Source organism: Rousettus aegyptiacus, unplaced genomic scaffold, assembly GCF_014176215.1.
Source record: "Rousettus aegyptiacus isolate mRouAeg1 unplaced genomic scaffold, mRouAeg1.p scaffold_m13_p_10, whole genome shotgun sequence".
Taxonomy (NCBI): Eukaryota; Metazoa; Chordata; class Mammalia; order Chiroptera; family Pteropodidae; genus Rousettus; species Rousettus aegyptiacus.
Window position 1 is genome coordinate 48072282 of NW_023416285.1, and position 18515 is coordinate 48090796.

At 35.9% G+C, this 18515-nt stretch overlaps 1 protein-coding gene across 1 annotated transcript; it reads left to right on the plus strand.

Annotated features, from left to right (window-relative positions):
• The first annotated feature begins 1064 nt into the window (after positions 1–1064).
• Positions 1065–16945, plus strand: LOC107515520 (ankyrin repeat domain-containing protein 7-like). Its single transcript, XM_036226391.1, has 7 exons — positions 1065–1306; positions 4305–4419; positions 4577–4750; positions 6251–6357; positions 7609–7746; positions 12688–12760; positions 16847–16945. The coding sequence occupies exons 1-7, from the start codon at positions 1065–1067 to the stop codon at positions 16943–16945; spliced, it is 948 nt and encodes a 315-aa protein (XP_036082284.1).
• Positions 16946–18515: the final 1570 nt, after the last annotated feature.

Below are 18515 nucleotides of genomic sequence, written 5' to 3' on the forward strand. Positions count from 1 at the left end.
TTCATTTTTATATTTTCCACCCTGTTTTATAAGGGCAAAAATGATTAAATACTCAAATATTCTCTAAATCAGTGTCCAAACAAATGTGCCATTGCCAAAAAATGAACTATTAATACTGCCATGACTCATGAACTGCTTACTTAACCTAAATTCACACTGGGCAAGACAATTGAAGAATTTAAGTGACAAGTTTTAGGAGGGTTGCAATAAAAACATTGTGTGAAATTGAAGGATGCATTGTAATAATACTTTACGGTTGTCACAAATTGACCAATTAATAAATTTCTGAGTAAAAGAATGTGAAGGTAAGTCTTGCCTAGCTGTTTTAGATTGAAATAATTAGTGAAATTAATGGTCAAAAGGAGCAAACTTTGTGTTCTTTTTAACATATATAATACGTAGAGAAATAGTTTTCTATGTTCATAGGCCTTATTTAAAAATTAGATAAATATAAAGTGCATTTTAATATTCTCAAGTTGCTTTGGGTCTATGGAAGTCTTTGTAGTATACAATCGATTTTGAGGTTAAAAATAGAACATTTGAAAGTATGAAGTTATGTTTGTGAACCATGCTTTTAAATGCTTTTATAGTTTATAAATAGAAATTAATAGATTTCACATTTTTAAGATACAGCAATAGTTTTTCCTTTCTCATTTATGTTTTTGCTTAAGTGTTCTGCCTCTTTCGTATCTGCTCATCAATTTCAGGGCTCATGTGAATGAGCAAAACACTGGCCAGTTCCCTCGAACATCTGAAGGGAACCAGCTCTGCCTGCAAGCAGCCTCTGGGGCTGGAGACACCTGTGCCTCTCAGGTGCTTGGGTCCCATTGGCCATTGGGCCTCTATGCACACGGGCAGTGACATCACCTACTGCCAGGCACATGTGTTGCTTGGTAACCGTTATGGTGGCTGAAAGATTTAAAGTGCCTAACTGCTTAGTTGCCCTGCTGGGCTGTGGTGGTGAAAGGCGGTTGGCGTATCTGGAGGCTAGAAGCCCAGGAGGAGGCAGAAAGCAGAGAGGGTGCTGAGGGGCTCTGAAGTCCAGGGCTCTGCATATATCGGCCATGAGAAAGTTTTTTGGCTTTGGGAGTCAGAAGGGCAAGTTGTCCTCAACCATCCAGCAGAGAAATGATGCTGACACAGCCCCTGAGTGTAGTAGTAGAATCACCTCAGGGCCCAAGTATCACATCCTAGACAAAGATCTTGGAAAAATCCACAAAGCTGCCAGCACGGGCAACATCCAGAAAGTGCAGGAGATTCTCTTGCTCCAAGAAAATGGCCTGAATGACAGAGATAAGAAGAACAGGTAACAGGGACTGTGAGGCCAGTGGACATGGGCGGGCCTGTGGTGGTGGGTGGGGGGATCTTACAGAAGGACTCACCTGCCAGGGCACATCCTGGTGGAGCCCAGCCCTCCCGTCACAGTGGGCGCTGAGCTGTCTCACCTCCTGAGGCCCAGCTCAGCAGCATCTCGGTAGTGGGACCTTACCTGGGCACCTTACCTGCCCCTATAGGACACTTTACAATTTAACTAAATATCAGAAATAGTAATTAATTTTGATGTTCACATTTTTACCATAATGTTATATACTATAGAAAAATGAATAATGAGAACGATAATTCCTATAATAGATCAACTTGCGTGCTAAACATTCTTCAGATAACATCTAATATCCATTTTATATCAGTGCACATCTATGGATGTAGGGTCTTTACTGAGAGACTTTAGGCATGAACTTGGAAATGGGAAGATGGCTGTGGTCTGGAATAGGAAGACTCATTTTCTCAATATGTGCACTCTTCCTATATATATCAATTTTACATAAACCAACTAAAACTATCAAGCTTTAATATTTTTGAGTGCAAATGCTGTCTTTTATTGTTGTGATGAAATGAAAGATAGTTTTGTGTAGCAGACAAAGACTGGCCCACATAGAGGTCAACATGGGCTATAAAATTACACAACTTATTTGTTTACTATGTGGAGGAAACACAGATAAGTGATTGGAACAAAACAGAAAATGTCCAAATACCTGAATATATGTATGACTTTAGAACTTGTTACTGGTGACATTTCCTGTTAGTAGAAAAGATGAAATTATTCATAAATAGTAAAGTAAGAACTGCAAAGGATTTAGAGAAAGCAAGCTATATATGTATTTTTTAATCACAAGTATAGGTACCAGTTAAAGTATAGGTAAAAAAATTGAAATATGTGAAGTGAGAAAAGACCTGAATAAAACTCACATGCATTTTGTGTGTGTGTGTGTGTGTGTGTGTGTGTGTGTGTGACTTCTAAAAAAGAATTCTGGAGGTTGGATGAACAATATAAAAAGTCAAAACCCTCTGTGTATCTGAAAATAATATTAATAAAAGAAAATGTTCTTGCAAAATATTAAAAATGTATGAATATTAGAGAAAAAGTACATCTTCATTTTCACAAAGAGTCTTTGTGAAAAAAACCTCTCATTTGAATTTAGACAACGTAGAAGTTAATTGACAAGCAAAGGTATGCTCCGGTAGATCAGAAAGAGAGAAATAATCGCTTTTATTACATATACACGCCAACAAACTGTTAGCCAAAAATATTTGGAAAATGTAATAAAATTTGTTTCTGAGCATTTGTATTATAAGTGAAATTCTCTTTTCCTTTTCTAAAAATCTAATTTCTACAATGAACATGAAAGCATTCCTAGGAAAATTTGACTGTTAATGAAATAATCCTGGGTAAGAGCTGAAATATGAATCTTACACACGCAAAAATAATGTCTTACTATTTTTTGAAATGTTTTTGAAAATTACTATTTTCTGATCATTTTTAGAATCTTCAGAAGGGAAACTTTTTATCTGTGCCTGTCGAGTTTATGTATATATTTCATTATTTAGTTATGATTTTATTGCATATACAGCTTTATCACATATGATATGCAAACAATTATAGATTAATAATCTTAGCTGTATCCTTATGAAATTAAAAAGCAAATGTAAGCAATTAGTACTATTGCAGAAGTATTGCTTTACTTTATAAAAGTTTTGTTTATACGTCGAACTCTGCAACTACAGTTATCCATGTTTTCAATCTATTTCTTCAACAAATCTAACCTGGATACCTATTTTGTAGCAGATGTTGTCTTCTCAGGACCCTTTCAGTGTGTCTCTCAGGCCCTTTTCATCCTTCAAAACCTCATGTTGTCCAGTATGGGCCAAATGAGAAATGCAAAATTGAAGTCTTAGGACCTAATCTGAATTGGAGCCTTCCCTCTCTTTTCTGAAAAGTGTTTCTGAAGATAGGACCTTATGAAAGAGAACCTACACTGGCTCCTTTGCAAGTGTATCATATTTTAAATTCTAATATTGGTTATTGAAAATAACCAATCTGATTTCTATATTATTTCAAAGTCTAAATATGGAGTCAAAAGAGCCATCCCTATTCATTTGAATCTCGAGTTCCCTTTCATTTAAAATTTCTGGAAAGGCAAAGTGAGAGTTGCTTGAAAACAGTTCTTTTCCTGTTTTGTTTTGTTGTTTTAGTCTTCTTTTCTAAGAATGTTTTTAAAAACTGAAATTTACTTCAATGCCAACCAGACGTCCAGAACTGCAATAGTCTGTTATATCAACCATCATTTCACTTAACGTAAGGCACCATGGGTGACGGTATGATGCCCGCTGGTTTAGGCACCTATAAGAAACTGTGAAAAATGCAGACAGTTATAGGTGAAAGGCATCCTGCATTCTAAACTGCATTTTAGCATCAGAGATGTTAAGGTGAGAGAACATTGAAATAATATGTTGTTTCGAACCCTTAAGACATATCTGCACAAAAGCAAAGCATAATATCATGTTACTATTAGAATATAGTCTTTGTAGAGTAGTCATAATGGTAATAATTATAATATTTTATCTAATAATATTGAACTGTTTTTTGTGCTAGGAATTGTAGCAAACACTTTGCGTAGGTTCTCATTTAAGCAAACAACAGTGTCCTGTGAGAAAAATCACTGTTTTAACCCCCATTTTGTTGATGAGGAGATTGAGGCACAGAAAGGCTCAGTGACAGAGTAAAAATAGGATCACAGCCAAGCTGAGCTGAATCCCCAGGTCATGCTCTCTCTATTCACAGGGGCACCACTTTCCTTAATGAGGTGAGTAACAGGAGCTAATAAATATTGTACTTACTTCAGATAAAAACTAAATATTTGTTTTGAAGGCATAGGAATAGCATATAATGTTTATAATTACATGAATAATAGTGTGTTTGGAGATAGTGCCCTCCAATTTCCTAAAACATCTGCTCACTTTCACAGGACTGTCCTACATTTGGCCTGTGCCAGTGGCCATCCAGAAGTGGTAACTCTCCTGGTAGACCAAAAATGCACCCTTAACCTCTGTGACAATGACAACAGGACAGCTCTGATTAAGGTACAGTGACCCAACTCTGTCAACATGCGATGAATTTGATTCAATTATGGAGAATGAATGAGTTTATCTCATTAACTATAATTAATAGGAGAAACTTATGCAATGTTTCCTTGAATTTCTAACATTTACAGTCTACTTTTTGTCATAATACCAACAGGCCATACAATGCCAGGAGAAGGAATGTACAATTATTCTGCTCGAACGTGGTGCCGATCCAAATATAATGGACATCGATGGTAATATGGCTCTGCACTATGCTGTCGCTGCTCAGAATATGGACATGGCAGCGAAGCTGCATTCATACAAGGCCGATATTGAAGCAAGCAACAAGGTATGGATCAACTAACAGTATTTACAAAATATTGGAAATATGTTTTTTTGTTTTGTTTTTTTGTTTATACTTTTTTAGTCACTGGCATTGTATTTCTAATACATATACTCCATATTATACATCAGACCCTTTCACCATGGAAAGAACTCCAAAGCCAAGTCAGAGAGGGCATGAGAAAGGTGGTGTCCACGGAAAGGGCCAAGCTCTGTCTCCCAGCTCTTGCCCTTCCTCCCCAGAAGGAAGGACTTAACTGTTAGTGCCTGGGAGGGGGCGGTAGCCTCAGAGCCCGCAAGTGACAGAAGGCCTGGGGGGAGTGAAGCGATGGTGGGGGCTGGCTGCAATGGAGGCAGGGGCTGAGGAAGGGGGCTCCTCTGTGCATGAGGAGAGACGGAACAGAGAGCTAGCCCCCAGCAGGAGGAGCTGGGCGAGTGCCAGTGGGAAGGAGAAGCTACAGGCCACAGGGAGTGAACACTGCAGAACGTCAAGATTCTGAGGATTGGAGCAAGTTGGTCAGGTCATCTCTGGACCTTCAGTAAAAGCAGCCACCCTGCCAGCCATTTAGTGATTTTTAAAAGGTAGATACGCACTTGGGTCTCAGGATTATCTTTATAATTGAGAATGAAATTTGATATTGTGCTTTCTCGATAAAAATTTATCATCTTCTAATTGGAGAAAATCCATGGACCATTTAATTGAAGCAATCAATTCATTCAAATCCATGTCTTTTTACTTTGGAGTCCATTTTCTTAGTGACTGTTTCAGAGCAGGGGTGCCTGAAGCAGACACCTGGTGTCCTGATAGCTTTGATAGAAGGGAATCCAGCAAGTTTGTGTAAGCTGGAGAAACCTTCCCATCTGTTGGAAAGCTCTCAAAACCGTATCCCTGAGACTCTATAATTCCTGAAGTGTTAATGTTTGCCATAAAAATAATATTATCAACTTGGGATTAAGCCACGTTAAACTTTTTTCTTTTTTTCTTTTTTTATTTTTTAGTACTAAGCATATAAAGCATATTCTGTCATCCTCCTCAAACCCAGGCGATCTCTCTGGAGTCTTTCTCCTGGGGCACAGTACTTAACTTCTAGTCGAGTTAAGTATGATTTAAGAAACACTACTCCAGAGATAATCATTTAAGTTATTAATTCAATAAAAATACTTTAAGTGTATACTGTTATATTTTAGAGTTTGGAATACAGAGATAAAAAATAGCTCCTGCCCTCAAAAAGCTCTCGGTTTAAATAGGGTGTCATACAATAACTACTGAATACTATGAGAGATATAGCGTGAATAGGAGCTTTTTGGAGAATGATGTTGCAGTAAATGTGTTGAAGGGTAGAGGAGGGTTTTTCAAAGAGAAGGAGCAGCAGGAGACAGCCCAAGAGGGTACTTGTTTTTTACTTGCTATATTATATGTTTATGTTCCAAGGATCTTTTATAAGTTGTAAAATTCAGTTTTGAGATATGTAATCACATGTTATAAATGGTTTTTGCTATCTTGCAGGATGAACTCACACCACTTTTACTTGCTGTGAATGAAAAGAAACAGCAAATGGTGGAATTTTTAGTAAAGAGAAATGCAAATGTACATGCAGTCGATAAGATGAAAAGGTATAGTTGTGCATTCTTTTTTTTTTTAACATTAATATTGTTCTAGAGTGGTAACAATCACTCAGGTCAGAAAGATAAAATTAATAAGAAGAGGATTAACTTATTCTTATGTAGTGAAAGATATTAAGACATCATTCATTAGGTGGAAAAGTCATTCTGACTGGCCAACAGGAAGAACAGGATACTGCAGCATTCATATTCATATTTATTTATAATGTTGACTGATGTCATTTGTAACCTAATAGTTCTGGTATTTTGATTTTATATTAGCTCAAAGGATTTTCACAGAGTTTAATTAGCTTTATATTGTATGGACTCTAATTTTTACTGTATACTATGATATGGAACTTAGTCTCTCTTACAGTTTTTTTAACCTATACTTCGTGTACAGTTTTACTGAAAAGATGCATATGAAACAAATAGGATGTGATTTTGTCTTTTGAATAATTTTTTGCTTTAAGTTGCTTTCTTTGAAGAATACCGGTGTTATTCCTAAGTCACTATGAATTACTATCCCAAATACAATGGGTTCATAAGTTTTAACCTTTATCATTTCTAGTATACTTTGACATTTTTATTTTTAATTGGCATGGGTAGACTGAATGAACCTTCTCTTTAATATAGACAAGTCCTAGGTGAGTGCTAAAAAAGATGGGCTTTCAGTTCACAGAAGACTGGGATCGATGTCTAGCTTTTCCACATGCCAAGCGTGGGACCTTGGTAACATTACTCATCATCACCAAATATGTCTCCTGAAATGAAAAGGAGGATAAGAATATATCCACAAGAATGGTATGTGTTAGATTATTTAGCATTTACTTTAGTGCCTAGCGCATGCTTATCAGTATTGTTAACTCTAGGACGATTATTGTTATAATTATTATTAATATTATTGTCTAGAATCTGCAAAACACCTTTTAGTCACCTGACTTCTAGCTGACTTTGAGGTACAATACATGAGACTAAGGACGAACAGAAAATTGTTCATTTAAATTGTTCTCCTACTTCAGAAAAGACCCCACCATAGTTTTCTGTCTATTGGAAAACTTTCTGTGTAAACTCCAAGTGGAGAAGAGGCTTCCTTTTTGTCCCTTCCTTATACTTGGAGGTTATTTACAGCGATGAACACTTTAACATGTAAATGGTCACTTCTAGGCAGAAAAGTAAGATATAAATTTGATAAAGTATATCAAATTTGCTGTTTAAATAAATTGATATTCCAAAAGGTGAATTATCTCTCTGTTATTTTAGAACTTCCCTCATGCTTGCTGTAAATGATTCAACCTCAGATATAATCAGGCTTCTTCTTCAGCAAGGTGTCGACATCTTTTCTCAAGATAACTGTGGATGGACTGCAGAAGAACATGCTTTCAAGAGAGGACTTAATTTGTAAGTGTTTACATTAAATTGTTAGTTATCACAAAACAGATTTAAAACAATTTACTGTTACTTCTTACATAACAGGTGAGATGTCACGGTTTGGCTCAGGCAGTTTGGGAATGGCAGTGAGTCAGTGTCCCTCCTCAGACAGAGACCAGTTAAAGGCTGGACAAGTTAGAAGCAGCAGTGGGTACAGAGTCCTTATCTCAGGACTTCAAATCCTTCATCCTTCGGGATCCTAACATGACCTATTCGTGCCAAGTATAAGCCCTGTGCATGGGATACAATAATATCTCTTCCCTCACTTGTTATTTGGGGTTTTGAAATGTGAGTTTAGCAGAAAATTCTGTGGTTTTGGAGGGTGATCTCCTATATTCTCCCCCTTGAATTTTTTAAGCACTTAGGATTCCCTAAATCCAAGGGAGACAGTCTGCCACTCATCAGATGTAGATGTAAAGACGGATAACTTAATCAGTGTGTTGTGTCCATTGATTGTATTGCTTCACCATGGCTCTTTGAAACTGGTCCTGGGGTCATGAATGACCTTTGCTCCCAGGTTGCCCTTGCAGATCCAGATGCTTTAGTCTGCATGGTGATCCACACTCACTTGGAGTTCAAAATTACAATAATTTTCAGTTTACACACATGTGGCTTAGCCACTGTTCCAAAGCACCAGCACCATGTTCTGACAGCTGGTCCTCCAGTCTTTGGGCACACAGCCCTTCGCCTTGCACTCGAAACCTGTGTGGAGCCACATTCGAGCCCAGACCTTCAGGATGCATTACCCTTTGAGCAGATTCTTTGCATTTTCTGCTAGCAGATGCTAGTTGGTAGCATTTTAAGCTGTCCAAGAGGTTCAAATAATGCTGCAGGAAGAGGTTAGTTTTTTCTCTTGTTCGTTACCAGATATTTACACCAAGGCCACTTGATGTCTTGTAGAACACCTCTTAGGTCGTAGACAGTCCCATGTCACCCTCCCAGAGTGGTAGGCACCAACTTGTCCAAGATTCCATCGATAAGTTTGGGCCCTCGAGTGATCTGTTTTCCAGAATAATGAAAATCTCCCAAGCGACTCGAATTTACCTCAGGGTTCAAAATGTTTACACTTATGCCTCCCATGGAAGCCAGTCAACAGAAAGCTCTGAATTAAGGAGGTCATTTGGCATTACGATAACTTGGGCCCATCCATAACTCATCAGTACTCATGTGTATAAGTAGGGTCATACCTTCCAGGTCAGTTGGGGACAGACAGGGAGATTAAGCATCATTCTACTAAAGATCAGCTAGTTCAACATTGGAGTCGTCAGAGAAGGGACAGTAGGAGTTTAAGCCTGATCTTGACCTCTATTAGATTTATGCCCTTGGTGTGAAGAGCTACAATAATAAGGGGCACTTATATTGTATGATTTAATTAGGTAATATATTTATAAATACATTTAGTTACAGATTATATAGTAGTGGAGATACCTTGAATTATAACCCCCAAAGAAAGAACAGCCAATGACCAAAATTAATCCCATTTTCTGAAAATTGAAACATTTGAATGCTAGCACCTATGAAAAACACACACTGGGGTTTATTTGGGATTCCAAAATACTTTTAACAAAGTTCAAGAACGACTCCTTCCATTGCCTTACTATTTCTCTGAGCATCTTTTTGGTATAATGATCTCCTAACAACCTTGTAAAATAAGGCAGTGAGATCCTTGTTTTATAAAGGAGGACTTGGAGCCACAGACAGGAGACTCGTTGGAGAACAAATAGCTATTGTTAACAGAATTAGGACTTCTGGGTTCAAGACACTTACCTTTACATCAAGCTACGTAGAATTAATTGACTGAACTGTACTGCCCTCAGTTCATGACTGGTCGACCTTGCTTTATTTTTCTCCTTCTTTAATCACATGCTTAATAAAAAGTACGTAGAATTTACAAATGCTCTAATAATTTCATATATTTGGTAAATGTTTTTCATTTCAATATAAAGATAGTAACATTATTCATCACCTTTTTTGTACACAGCAATTACAAACTAATTCATGATTATAAAGTAGAAGAGATTTGTAAACAGTTGTCTCAGAATAGAAATCAAGGTAAGACTTCTGATAGTGAATTACTCTTATTGGCCCTACCATACATAAAATTAAAGAAAGAAAATTTTCCTAATAAAAAAGTAGTATTTTCTCAGAATTTCTTTCTAAAATCCAATATGATATTTTTGTGCAAATAAGAAAAAAACTTTGTGTGTGTGTTACATGTTTCCTCTGTAATCATCTTGTAACAAATTGACGTTGTTGTAAAATATCGATTTTTGTTGAATTTTACAGCAAATGGATTCCGTTTAGAAGTGAATAGTTGTTTTCACATAGTGATTTGTCTCACTAAAAATGTCACTAAAACTAGAAACTCAACAACAACTTCCTGGTACCATAATCAAATACCAAACAGTGGAAATAGGGCCAATAAACGTCTGCTTCCCACATTTTGCCATGCTGCAAAGGGTAACGCCTAGAAACCAAGCTGAAACTGAAAAGTCTTGACTGAAGAGCTAGAGAAGTTGCATGTGTTACAGCCAAATAAGTGTACTCTCTAACTGCTCTTAATGGTAGATGTCCTGAAAAGTTATGCTATTTACATTTTCTATCAGTTTGATAGGGTTTGGTTAGAATTATAAAATCTCTGTAATTAGCAGTTCACCTGCAGGTATGAAATTTTGATAAATTTCATTCTTTTTTTCTTGCATTATACACACACATAGGTGGAGAAGTGAAAGTTATCAACGTATTAATTGCCTACCTCTAGTATCCTCAATATTCACTCTAGTATAGTCCTCAGGTCTGATCCCAAAGGAATACTTTTGAACGCAGTGTCAGTCTAATATGTTTAAAGTTCTGTATTTTTCTATTCTTGATTTCAAAAATATTTTACTTTTTTCTTGAACAGCGAGTGACCATTCTGAAGGAGAATCTGTAAACAGGTAGGATTTTATGGATTTTTAAAAATTATGTGTTAACTAAAGGAATACAAAGTAAAGGAACTAACACTTGTTGAGTGTTCTGCTCTGGGCAAGACACTGCATTAGGTGCCTAATATTTGTTCTCTCATAGTGTCATCATAATAGCTTTGCAAAGCAGCTTCGCTGTTACAGCCTACTTTTTACTAATTAGGCAACTGTGGTTCAGGAAGGTCAATGAATTGACACATGATTACATACTTAACAAGTGGCTGACCCATGATTTGATCTTCAGTCAGTTTGACTCCCAAATCCATTGTCCTGTTTCTCAGCCTATACTGATAAGTTCCTGCATATCACTTGCATCATAATATAGTTGCAATCAGATCAACTCGGAGAGTCCCATTTAGTTATTTTTTACTCCTGATTTAGAGCTTTCCTAAGAAGTCCAGTTATTTCAAGAATTCGTCTTAGTATCCTTGACAATTGCAGGGGTAACTAGCATCTTGTTTTCCCACAGAGCCCTTGGTCTTCCATGGACAAGGCCTAATCAGGCCAGTCTTTTTAGGTGTAATGATATCTACTCTTCTTGAGATGAATTACTTTTCTGTAAATGAAGAGTATCTCTATGTAGACAATGTCATGTTAACTAAATTCAGCATCTAATTAGAGGTTATTTCTCATCGATTTTCTCTACTTACTGACTTCCCAGTCTGATTTTCCTTCAAGCTAGTACCTTTCCTACTTTTTTGCAAAGGTATGAAGATTTTTTATTTTTTTTTTTTCCTGGAGAATGTTTTTATTCTTCCATGCATTTTCTTAATTCTTTACTTTCTAATCTACTTTTCTTGGTGTTTCAATTGTTCTGTTATTTTTTTTTCCACTTCTACCAAATGTATTCTCCTTTTTTCAATAGACCAAATCAAAAGCACATAGAATTTCAGGGTTTTAAGGAATCTTAGGGATTAATTAGCCAAAGAACCCTCTTGTACTTCAACAAGAGTTTAACATACTGTCCAGTGGTTATTCACATGGAGAGTTTGAAACCCAAACACATTAGAATTAGTTCTGAGTATAGAATAAATGATGAAAGTGAGATTTAAATTTAGGTTTCTAAGCCCAGGATTCTTTTTATCATCCTTCAGGTAGGTGAGCTAATTTTAGGAAGGTGGGGACAGTGGGTCTGGTGAACTCAGTGTACCAGGGTAAGAATGGAATTAGCAGGGGAATCCACATTTCAAGAGGGAAGGCACTGGGTGACTCATTTAACTTGTTTTCCAGGAGCAGGGACATGGAGAGTTCCTACTCCTGGTCAGTGGAGCCCATTCTAGTGTCAGGCATCTGTGCCTTCAGAGGCAGAAGATTTAAGGATTGGGGACTGCCATGGAGCCCTGCGGAGAGGGACCTGAGAGTGGGAAGGATAATAGCAGTGTGTGCATTTGTTCTTTGACTTTTGTACATTCAACTTTCAGACATTTCAACTATTACATTGAACTCCATGTACTGTTTGAGGGTGAAAAGAAGGAAAGGGCTCACCTTAAGTAGTGGTTTCCATGCTAAAGAACCAAGACGGCCACTTTTGACTAACACAGAATAGTTTGAACCAGGGAGAGACAATAGAGAAGGGACAGTGTATCTTCCTACCTTGATTTAGGTCGTCAGATTTGTTATAGATCAGGTTACAAAAGTTACATCAACCATGATTTAAAATTTCAATTTAGCCTGCAGGACTTTTGGTTAAAACAATATACTCTCAGGTCTGGACAATAATTGGATGTCATTTTTCATTATGGGAACTTTGTGTCTTCATCAAATATTTTGTAGCTTAGGAGAAGGGAGGCAGAAACTGAGAAGTAAAAGCTTTATTTAAAACAGGTTCAATTTAATTATATCAAGAAACTTCATTTAATATACAGGTAGCTGACTATTCACTCCTTTTTTTGTCATTCTTTTGAAGACATGAACTTACTTATTTTTATCATATATTTTTACTCTCAAGTCGTTTAATAAAACCTGATACGGATGATTCATGGCCTGAATCAGACGATGAAGACTTCTGTTTTGAGACGAAGGTAAAGTGCTCTTGCATAAAATTAATTTTTCTTGTTCTGAATTTAGTTTTGTGTAGGACTTACTTGAAAATACAGCCATGGTCTGCCTATCATTGTTTGTGTTTGTAACGGAAAATTGGTCAGAACAAATAGTTTTATAGAAATATGAATATTTGATTTTTTTTCTTTTCTTTTTTTTTTTAGTAATTACTAAAGATGGGGGCTGAGAAAAAGAATGGGCTTAGCAAATATACAGGGCTAGGAAAATTATATTTGAAAAACGTTTCTCTCAATGGAGGAGGAATAAAATTTTGTGAAGGGTAGCGATTCTGAATGTGGCTTAAATTATAGCAACATGACTTTCATTCATACCTAGATGAAATCTTTAATGGATCCAATTATTTATTGTAATAATTATGAAGGTCATTGTGGCTTTCAGTTCCAAAATTATACAGCGCGTAATATAAAGGATTTTTTTTGTTTTTTTGTTTTTGTTTTTGTTTTTACAGTTTTTATTTTGATATGATATTGTTGTTAAGAGGGAATTTTTTTGTTTTTTTCTATCTTGGGTTTTGTACTCGAAAATAAAATTAGAAATTGTGGAAATTTAGAAATGTATGTTCTCTTTCTCAAAACCCATATCACAAAGGGATTCCACTATGTTCTAAGTTATTGTATTAAAAATATATTTAAAAGTCTTCATGTAATTGAAAATGTTTTGCTTAAAATGATAACCATTTATGGAAGCAGAGATACTTAATGACCATATGTTAATAATTTAAATTTAATTTTTGTTGTTTTTAAAAAATATTAATTTCAATTACATTTGACTTTCAATATTGTGTTAGTTTAAGTTGTGTAGCCTAGTGTTTAGGCATTTAGAGCAGGGGCCCCCAGCCCCTGGACTGTGAACTGGTGCCGGTCCATGGCCTGTTAGGAACTGGGCTGTCTGGCAGGAGGTGAGTGGCAGGCCGGCAAATGAAGCTTCATCTGTATTTGCAGCCGCTCCCCAGCACTAGCATTACCGCCTCAGCTCCACCTCAGATCATCAGGCATAGATCCTCATAAGAGCACTGGTCCCTTGTACCAAAAAGATTGGGGACTGCTGAACTATAGAGCTTACAAAGTGATCTCCCTGATAAGCCTAGTTACACCTGACTCCATACACTGTTAAGGCAATATTATTGACTATATTGCTTATGCTATATTTTACATCTTCATGACTAATTTATAACTACCAATTTGTACTTTCTAACCACTTTAAATTTTTCATAGAGTTCCCAACCCCCTCCCACCTGGCACCATCAGTTTGTTCTCTGTATCTACGACTTTATTTCTCTTTTGTTTGTTTGTTTATGTTGTTTTTTTAGATTCCACAAATAAGTGAAATCATATGGTATTTGTCTTTCTCTCTTGTACTTATGTCACTTAACCTAATACCCTCTAGGTTCATCCATGCTGCCACAAAGAATAAGATTTCATTTTTTATGGCCAGGTCATATTTTATTTTATATGTACCATCTCTTCTTTATCCAGTTACCTCTCAATTGACTCTTAGGCTGCTTCTTTATATTGGCTATTGTAAATAATACTTCAGTAGACATAGGGATGCATATATCTTTTTGAATGAGTGTTTTGGATTAATTGGATAAATGCCCAGGAGTGATATTGCTGGGTCACATAATAGTTCTATTTTTAATTTTTTGAGAAAACTTCATACTGTTTTCCATCATGGCTGCACCAGTTTGCAGTCCTATTTGTCACATCCTCCCTAACACTTGTGATTTGTTGATTTGTTGATAGCAATTCTGGCACTCATAAGGTGATACCTCATTGTGGCTTGAATTTGCATTTCTCTGATGATTAGTGATGATGTGCCTCTTTTCATATGTCTCTTGTCCATCTGTATGACCTCTTTGGAGAAGTGTCTTCTGAGGTTCTCTGCTCATTGTTTAATTGGATCATTTGTCTTTTTGATGTTAAGTTGTATGGGTTCCTTATATAGTTTCGGTGTTAAGCCCTTATTAGATGTGTCATTGGTGAATATCTTCTCCCATTCCTTAGGGTGTCTTTTTGTTTTGTTGATGGTTTCCTTTGCTGTGAAAAAACACTTTGGTTTGATGCCACATGTATGGGTTTTGTTCTCTTATCTATTTGGCCACACCATGTCTTTGGATTGGACCATATCATTCGTTTGCTTTTAAAGTAATTATTAGCTTTGTAGTTATTTCGATTTTATTATTTGTATATTTGATCTCCCCCCTTTTTTCCCCCCTTCTTCTTCAAGATGTTCCTTTGACATTTCTTGTAATACTTGTTTGCTAGTGATAAACTCCTTTAGCCTTTTCTTTTCTGGATACTTCTTTATCTCTCCTTCCATACTAAGTGATAACCTTGCTAAATACAGTACTTTTGATTGTAGGGTCTTGCTTTTCATCACTTTGATTACTTCCTGCCAATTGCTTCTGATCTGTAAAGTTTCTGTTGAGAGATAAGCTGACAGTCTAATGGGCACTCCCTTGCACATAAATAAATGCTTTTCTTTTGCTTCTTTTAAGAATCTCTCTCATCGTTGCCCATTGGCATTTTAATTTTGATGTGTCTTGGTGCGGACCACTTTGGTTTGGGACTCTCTTGTGATCCCTGGGCTAGTTTGTCTATTTTCTTCTTAGGTTAGGTTTTCATATGTTTGTTGGCCATTTGTAGGTCTTCTTGGGAGAAGTGTCTGTTCAGGTCTTCTGCCCATTTTTCACTGGATTTTTTTTATTATTATTGTTGAGTTTTATAAATTCTCTGTACATTTTGAATAGCATCTTATCAGAGGAGTTTGTTGCAAATAGCTTCCTTCATTCAACTGGTTACTTGTTGTTTTATTGATGGTTTCTTTTGCTGTGAAAATGCTTTCTAATTTGATATTTTCCCATTCATTTATTTTTGCTTTTACTTTTCTTGCCTTTGATATCAAATTCATTAAATTCTCTCTAACTCCAAGTCCCTTGGGTTCAGTGGTATATTTTTCTCTACACAATTTATTGTTTTAGGTTTTATATTTAGATCTTGGTTTATTGTGGGTTCGTTCTGGTATATCGTTACATATAGCAGTCTATTTTTACTCTTTCGCATATGACTTTCCAATTTTCCAAGCACCATTTATTAAAGAGACTTTTCAAAAGGTGAGAATTTGACTTCTTCATCCCCAATTTAGATGCCTTTTATTCCTTTCTCTTGCCTGATTTCTTAGCTAGGGCTCTCAACACCATATTGAATAAAAGTGGTGAGAGTGGGAAACCATGTCCTATTCCTTATGTGAACCGTTAAGTATGATGTTAGCTGAGGGTCTGTCATATATGGCCTTTATGATGTTGGGGTACTTTCCTTCTACACCCATTTTATTAAATGTTTTATTCAGAAATGGATGCTATATTATCAAATGCTTTTTCTGCATCTATGGATATGATCATATAATTCTTTTCCTTATTTTGTTTTCTTGTGTTCATGTTTACATTGCTGCTGGAAGGATTCTTCTAAAATATATTTGAGACAATGTAACTCCTGTGTTTATTTAATGGCTCCCCATTGCACGAATGTAAAATTCATGAGCCAGCATGACCCTTGCCTTGTTTGGTCTGGCTCTGGTTCTTCAGTTTTACCTCTCCATTTCATTCCCAATGTTCCAATGTTACCATATTACTTTGGTACCCTTTCTTACCTCGTGTTTTGCTCCCGCTGCCCTTTCTAGAATGCTCTTCCTGACCACTCTCTGCACTTAGGTTATTTTTCAAGCTACAGCCCTTATCTTTGCACATTTCCTGAGCATCCCAGTTATAACTAACTGCTGTTCCCTTACTGTACTTTCCTCACTTCAGTTGTAGACATAGCAAAGAACACATTCTATTCTTACCGTTTTCATGTATCTCTACCCTACTAGAAGATAGGACACAAACTTTTATTTCTATTTCCTGTTTTTCCCAGGCTAGTTCCTATAATTTGATAGAAAAAATGTTTATTGTCTTCCTGAGTAGAGTGAGTGAATGAGCGAGTGAGCTAGCAAATGAATGTGATGTGTTCTGATGTTGGGTTTTGGTTTTGTTTCTTTCGTTTTCATAGGAAGAAGATACAAAGCCAGCAATTGGAAATGAAGAAAATGGTATTAATATTATTGAAAGTGCTCCACAAGAGCAAACAAATAATGACAATTTGTGCTGATGGAACACGTGAAAACGATACAAATGGTTATTTGGTGATGATCTATCAATTTGTTTTATGCTTAAATAAACAAATCTAAAGTGTGTAAATCCAAATATTATATCTATTTCTTTAAACATCTTTTCTTGCTGTTTTTCTTCAAAAGTAATCCAACTACTACAATTTTTTCTTCTTGTAAATGCTTCGCCCCTCTAAAATTCTTTTCTGCTCTTTCTTATTTTAATTTTATTGAAATATTTATGATTGGAGATAGACTTGTATATGTATTTAAAATTTATATTGTAAGAAATGCTCACATGAATGTATCTATAACTACATTTTATTATTAAATGTCAGCATAAGGTTTGGGAAAAATGAAAGATGAAGAATCGTCTTGGGATCCTGAGGTATTGTCTTTTATTATTATTTTAAATATCAGCATTGAGTGATGTTAGAACACAAAAGGTATGCATTTACCTTATTTTCTCACCTCTGCATTTCCCATATGAATTATTTTCTCATGATTTTTGACCTATAATTAATAAAATTACCAATTGCTAAATAGAATAATACTGCATAGTACAAATGTGCTAACTTACAAGATTTGCTTAATGAAATTAGTACAGGGTAGTATAAAATACTGAGGCTTCAAAGTTATAAGAAATTAGTTTGGGTTCTGAAGTTTATCTAAAAAGAAGAGAATTATTTCAGCTTAACCTATGGCCAAATGTATGATTCTATGGTGTATATGGATGTTTGAATCTTCCAATGAGTTTCTGAAAAAGAAAAAAAAAAACAGTTCGGATTATAGTTTTTTTAATATCTTGGAATTTGAAAAGACAACGACATGGACTTTGAAGTTTCATTATATTTGGATTGTCATGTTGTTTGCAAAGACCATTTCCAGAGAAGGGAAAGTGTGGTGAATGGTAATAATGTGTAGGATTATTCTAACAACAATTTAGTTACTCGAATTTTGATAAGTGACAAGTTTGGGACAGCATGCATTGAGTACCTTTATGGCAATCATAATTGTTGTAAGGTAAGCATAAAGTAATGATGAGCTAATCTAAGGTGACAGTTATAGAAAGAAAAGAAGGGCGTGATCTCTTAGCTATAGGCATCGGCCTCATGGGTCAAACACTTTATTTGAAGTTTAAGACATGGTAGCATCCTTGATCACTCATGCACTAGCTGTTGGATTTGGGAAAACTTGTTTTTAACCTGTTGGAATGTCAGTGACCCCATTCATAATAAAGATACTAATCTTACCTTTTAAGTGTGTGTAATGAACAAATGTGGTAACCGATGTGAAAACATGTAAATGGTAAAGTGTGCTATGGAAATGTAAGACAATGATCACAGTGTATTTAGTGGCTTACTAACTATTGAGGACTTTTTTGTAAACCAAAAGGACAATACAATGTCAATAGTGTCAATAAAAGAATGGGAATGTTAGAACAGGCATGTGGATTTTTAATCTGGAGGATGTGAAGTTTCAGTAGGCATTTATTGGATATATCCTGAGGGTACATAGTACTTTAGTATTTGAGGCCTTTTTGATAAGATCTTAAATGTGTGATCTGAATGA

Bases quoted from the DNA above. Each gene is read 5' to 3' on its own strand.
- LOC107515520 (XM_036226391.1), top strand. From the start codon at position 1,065: ATGAGAAAGTTTTTTGGCTTTGGGAGTCAGAAGGGCAAGTTGTCCTCA. The intron at 7,747-12,687 runs GTAAGTGTTTAC...TTTACTCTCAAG, and splicing joins TTCAAGAGAGGACTTAATTT to TCGTTTAATAAAACCTGATA. The intron at 12,761-16,846 runs GTAAAGTGCTCT...TCGTTTTCATAG, and splicing joins ACTTCTGTTTTGAGACGAAG to GAAGAAGATACAAAGCCAGC.